General features: G+C 30.3%; 1 protein-coding gene across 1 annotated transcript in view; it reads left to right on the top strand.

Moving 5' to 3' along the window:
- LOC107610953 (probable serine incorporator) overlaps window positions 1–5968 on the top strand; it is a 19621-nt gene that overhangs the window by 1547 nt on the left and 12106 nt on the right. Inside the window, exon 3 of the mRNA XM_021109317.1 lies at window positions 4994–5070. Within this exon, the coding sequence (XP_020964976.1) occupies window positions 4994–5070 (77 nt within the window). The remainder of the gene's footprint in view (window positions 1–4993; window positions 5071–5968) is intronic.

Below are 5968 nucleotides of genomic sequence, written 5' to 3'. Positions count from 1 at the left end.
CTTTTCTCTTATTTAATTTTCTTTTATCTTAAAGAGAATAAATAAAATTTTATAAATATAATTATAGTTTAGTTTAAATCTCAAAATGTCATCATACTTAGAATTATAATTCATAAATTAAGACATAGATATAGACATAGTTTGATTTATGTCTTAAAATTATGAAGACATAGACACAAATACACAAGAGTACATAGACACAAGGAGACATTAATTTTATATTCTGTTTGATAATTAAAACATGGACAGAACACACCATTCACAATTTTATTAAAAAGTCAATTTTATCCCATTCATTCCAGTATCACCATCACCATTTCTACCTTTTCATACTCTTTCAAAATCATCACAATTTATCATGGCATCATCATCTTCAAGACCAACACAGATTTTTTCTAATTTTTGGTAATTCTTCGTCCAAAATAAAATCAACCTCATAAGCATAAAAAATTTACCCAAAATTGCTAAAAATTAGCATAACAAATACAAATCTTTATCAATCTAAATACAGAATAAGTTATCACCTCATCCATAGCAAAGAACACCACAAATAAAATTTAATCCGAAATTTAATATTTATAAAATAAACAAAAATACTTCAATAACATTCTAATTGAATAATACAAACATTCAAATATTTTATTAAAAAAATTTAAAACAAATACAAATTGAATCTGAGAGTAGAATAAGGCAACAGAATAAATGAAAAAAAAAGAAAGAAGTGGAGAAGAATGAAAAGAAGATGAAAATGAGGAAAGATGGAAGGACAGGACCAAAAAAAGAAAGAAGTGGAGAAGAATGAAAAGAAGATGAAGAGAAGAAGAACAAAATACGAATGGGAGAGAGCGTCTTCGTTGTTACACAGTCGTTGTTGATGCTGATCGAAAGGTGAGGCAAAGAGACTTTCTTATTTGCTGTGACGCTACCTGCAAGGAGAAGACAGAAGACAAACAGTGCTGCCAAAGAGAGGATGGAAGCGACGTCATTGAAACCCAAATCGGGCAACAACAATGGAGGTTGAGAGAGGAAACGAAGAATGGTTGAAGAAAAAAAAATTAGGTTGAAGGGATAAAATAGTAAAAAATTTTCGTGTCTCAACTTAAAAATGAGTGTCTCAGCTAATTAGAAAGACACAAAATACATATTTTTTGTGGGTATTTCTATATCACCATGTCTTTCTTAGTTTGTGTCTCACGTGTCAAACAAAGAACACGTCCCACCATATCTCTGTCTTTGACATACACAGACATCAACCAAACGGTGTCTTATGTTCTCATCAATTATTAATAATTTATCACTCATTATATTGCACTATTGAACCATCAACACAACTTATCAACATAGTCACAATAATTTATGCATAATTTTTATAAGATTATCAGCACAAAAATTAATAAAAATAATGAGAATAAATTGAACATAATGAACAAGTAAAAACTCATGTGCTTCATTGTGAAAATCTCATTAAAGCTCATGGAATATTTTCATATGCAAATCTCATGAAAGATTAACAAACTTTGCCAACTAATTATACACCGTCCTAATTTTAGCAAGGTTTTAAGCAAAAAAAAAAAAGAGCAGAACAGTAAGAGACAACACAGCACCAAAAAAAAAAAAAGCACATCACAACATAATTTTAACAAGGTTTTTTAATCATCACAACATAATTTTAACAAGGTTTTTTAACAGCACAACACAAAAAATACAATAACAAAGAAAAACAGTGACAAGAGAAGGATGAACGCATCAGCAGTGAACAGAACTAAACAATAATCATTCAAAGTGATTTCTAAACAAAAAATTAAAAATTCAAAGAATGAGAATTAGCAATGAACAAAAAAAAAATGAGCACAACAACAATGAGTAGAGTTAATTAATAATCATTTAAATGGTTTCTGAAGAACGAGGACTAGCAGTGAGTACAGAAGAACGAGCATGGAGGCGGCAATGAGCAGAATAAATTAGAATAAATTAAATTTATTTTATTTTATTTTTCATTCAAAAAATTTGGAAGAAAAAAATTATGAAATTCACATGTTAGAATATAGTTATCCTAGAACAAGTAATAATAAGACAATTACTATCTTAGAAGAAGACAGATTAAAAGAACATAATGATTAAGGATATAATTTTATTCATATAGGATTAATACAAGTAGCGGTAAAATCTAATTTTAGAATAGGAATAAATGTTCCAATATTAATATTGTTAAGAGATACGAGATTTTCACAATTCAGCAATTCTCTAATAGGAGTTTTAGAAAGCAATTGTCATGATGGACCTGCTTTTTTTTTTTTAATTGTTATTCATATTATGCTATGAATTTAAGAAATAAATATACTTGGCAAGATTTAAAATTACATGTTCAGTCAAATGAAAAAATTATAAATATCTCATAGGTTTAATTACTCTGTTGGTCCCTATTATTTCGCAAAATTTTTAATTAGGTTTTTATATTTTTTTTTCCTTTTAATTGGGTTCTTGCATCAAATTTTTTTTCAATTAGGTCCTTTTTGACAGTAATTAGTTTAATTGTATAGGAATCCAATTGAAAAAAAAAAACATTAGTACAGGGCCCAATTCAAAAGAAAAAAAAAAGTATAGGAACTCAATTGAAAAAAAATTTGGTGCAGAGACTCAATTAAAAGAAAAAAAGTATAAGAACCTAATTAAAAATTTTGCAAAACTATAGATACCAATAGAGTAATTAAATCTATTTCATACATATAAACAAAGACGACTTGTGAGAGACATAAGCAAAGGGAGAAAGGAGAGTGCGACTCCAACAACCACTCCTCTTAGTGCTTTTCATTTTCCTTTTTTCTTACTTCAACCATATATTAAATTAAAATCAAATGAAAGTAGGATTGAATAGAAGGAAGGATAGATCAAATGCTTACAAAAAGTGGAACGGTGAAGAATCAAACTCTAAAATTGATATGGAATTTTAGATTGAGATTGAGAAATGGTTGATGGAGAATAAATCACATTCTAGAGAAAGAGCGAGAGGAAGAGACCGTGATGGATAAAAGAAGAGTAACAATGGATTGAACGAATCTGCAACTGTGATTGTGATTGTAAACATTGACATTACAATATTTTGGGCCTATGGGCACGGTTTTTTTGGTCACAGTAAAAAATCGTGATTATAGATCTTCTATGGTTACGGTTTTTTAGGATGACAAAAAAAAAGTTATAGTCACGATTTTTTTGGGAAAGGTGACCATAGAGTATCTATGGTCATGGTTTTTTAAAAACGGGTGGCCTAAAAGGATCTATGGTTACGGTTTTGTGGGATGACCTAAAATGATTTATGGTCATGATTTTTTACAGTGACAAAAAATGGTCTATAGTCACGATTTTTCAAAAAAGGGTGGCCTAAAAGGGTCTATGGTCACGGTTTTGGAGAGTGACCTAAAGGAGTCTATGGTCACGGTTTTGGAGGGTGGCCTAAAAGGGTCTATGGTCACGGTTTTGGGGGTAACCTAAAAGGGTCTATGATCACGGTTTTTTACAGTGACAAAAAATGGGCTATGGTCACGGTTTTTCAAAAAAGGGTGACCTAAAAGGGTTTATGGTCACGGTTTTGGGAGTGACCTAAAGGGTCTATGGTCACGGTTTTGGAAGTGGCCTAAAAGGGTCTATAGTCACGGTTTTGGGGATGACCTAAAGGTGTCTATGGTCACGGTTTTTTGGAAGGGTGACTTAAAAGGGTCTATGGTTACGGTTTTGGGGGGTGACATAAAGGGGTCTATGGTCACGGTTTTAAGGGGTGATTTAAAGGGGTCTATGGTCACGGTTTTTTACAGTGACCAAAAAGAGGCTATGGTCACGGTTTTTCAAAAAAGGGTGACCTAAAAGGGTCTATAGTCATGGTTTTGGGGGTGACCTAAAGGGGTCTATGAATACCCCTTGCTAAAAAAATACTAAGCCCGGCGGGGAAGCCCGCCCCGCCCCGCCAAAGCCCGCCAAAACCAGCGGTTTAAGCGGTGCGGGTTAAGCGGGCTTTTGCTATTTGGCGGTCCCAATTTTCCAACCCGGCCCGCCTTTTTTGGCGGGTTACGCGGGCCGGCCCGGCGGGTTTAGGCCCGTTTGCCACCCCTATCTATGGTCACGGTTTTGGAGGTGGCCTAAAAGAGTCTATGGTCACGGTTTTGAAAGTGATCTAAAAGTGTCTATGGTCACAGTTTTTCGAAAGGGTGACCTAAAAGGGTCTATAGTCACGATTTTGGGGGGTGACCTAAAAGAGTTTATGGTCACGGTTTTTGGAGATGACCTAAAAAAATCTATAGTCACAGTTTTGAGGGGTGACCTAAAAGAATCTATAGTCACAGTTTTAATCATTTGAGTTTTAATTAATTAAGATTTTTATGTATTTTTTTTTATAATTTTAAATATTTTATCTTTTTAAAATTTAGAAATTTTAATAATTAAAAATTAATAATAATTTCATATAATTTACTTTAAATATTAAAATTTTAAATTTAATTTTATAAATAAAAAATTAAGTTAAATACTATTAATTTTAAATTAAAAAATAATTTAAAGCTTAATAATATAAAAAATAATTTAATAACTTAATAACGGATGAACGGATTTACTTACAAGAGAATGTGAAAGTATGTTTAAGAATAAGTAATTTTTTTTTTCCAACATTTTATTATAAATATTGCGCAAAATATAATTTTATCATCATACCTGATATTTCAATCAATGTTAATAGGTAAATGTTACTAAATATTAGAACGCGATAAGATCAATGTCGCCTTCTTTTCAATCCCATTAACATTTCGACAAACTAATTTCAAATCTCATAATGTTAAAACTTAATTTTATTTTTCTTACTGATGAAATTTTCTGAGTCTTCTTTAATTTCTAGACGTCAAATTTAAACATCAAATTTCGGCTACAATTTAAATAGCAGCATTTGAACACTACTATTAAAGCCTTTTGTAACCAGGTTCCTCTAGTGATCCTTTTCTATTTTATACAGATATAAAAGTTTGCGGAAATGAAGGAGAAGAATGTTTTCATTCACTGGGAGTTCTGCGTGTGAGTTTAGGATGCTATGTATCTTCTATCTTATTTAAGGAGTTTCTGCTTCATGGGTAATCATTATATTCAGCTATTAGATCTCAAGTTATATAGTTGATCGTCCTATAAAGAGTAAGTGATAATTTTTTGTGTTTAAATTGCAACAGTAGATCATTTTAATATATCTCTAAAATAAAAAAAATTAAGGTTTTTTTAGTGTCTAACATTGCAAAATATGAAGCACATTAAATTGTTGTTTTATTTTTAGTCGTCTTGTTTTTGTTGATGAGAAATGTCAGGGACCATTAGAATTTGTTATTTTTAGTTATCACTTAATTATTAATTTAATTTTTTTAGTTTAGTAATCTAATAATATATTTTATTCCATATTTTTAAATATTGATGACTAAGTAACGACCAAAAACAATAAATTATGATGATTATTTGTTAATATCTCATCAAATTGTTAAATGACTTAGTAACTTCTATATAACTTCTAAGGTAGAATGCATGAGGGAATACCATCTTCGAATTACCTTCTAAAATTAAATCGTTTAAAATGTGTTTAAGGATTAAGTAAATAAAGTGAAATAATAGTTAAAATGTTAGTTTGTGTAACACTTTACCACATAAAATTTTACACAGAATATTAGTTCATAAATCAAAAGTAATGAAGTATTACGATTTTTAAAAATAAAAATATGTACATAGTTATGTATATGTGAAAGGAAGCTTAACTAGAAATCTTAAAAAAAAGTTGAACAAAACAAAACTCAAAAGCTACATCACAGTCGAACGGTTAAGCGTAGTAGAAACAGATAATAACGTATAGAGTAAAGGTCATCCAGAGTACATATATACATATATACAACCCAAAATAAACCAAAACATAAATACATATCCTGGTTCTCCAAAGTCAACCACTAAAGGATAC

Source organism: Arachis ipaensis, chromosome B08 (assembly GCF_000816755.2).
Source record: "Arachis ipaensis cultivar K30076 chromosome B08, Araip1.1, whole genome shotgun sequence".
Lineage (NCBI taxonomy): Eukaryota > Viridiplantae > Streptophyta > Magnoliopsida > Fabales > Fabaceae > Arachis > Arachis ipaensis.
The sequence above is the reverse complement of the archived record's forward strand: the minus strand, read 5'-3'. Positions and strand labels throughout refer to the sequence as shown.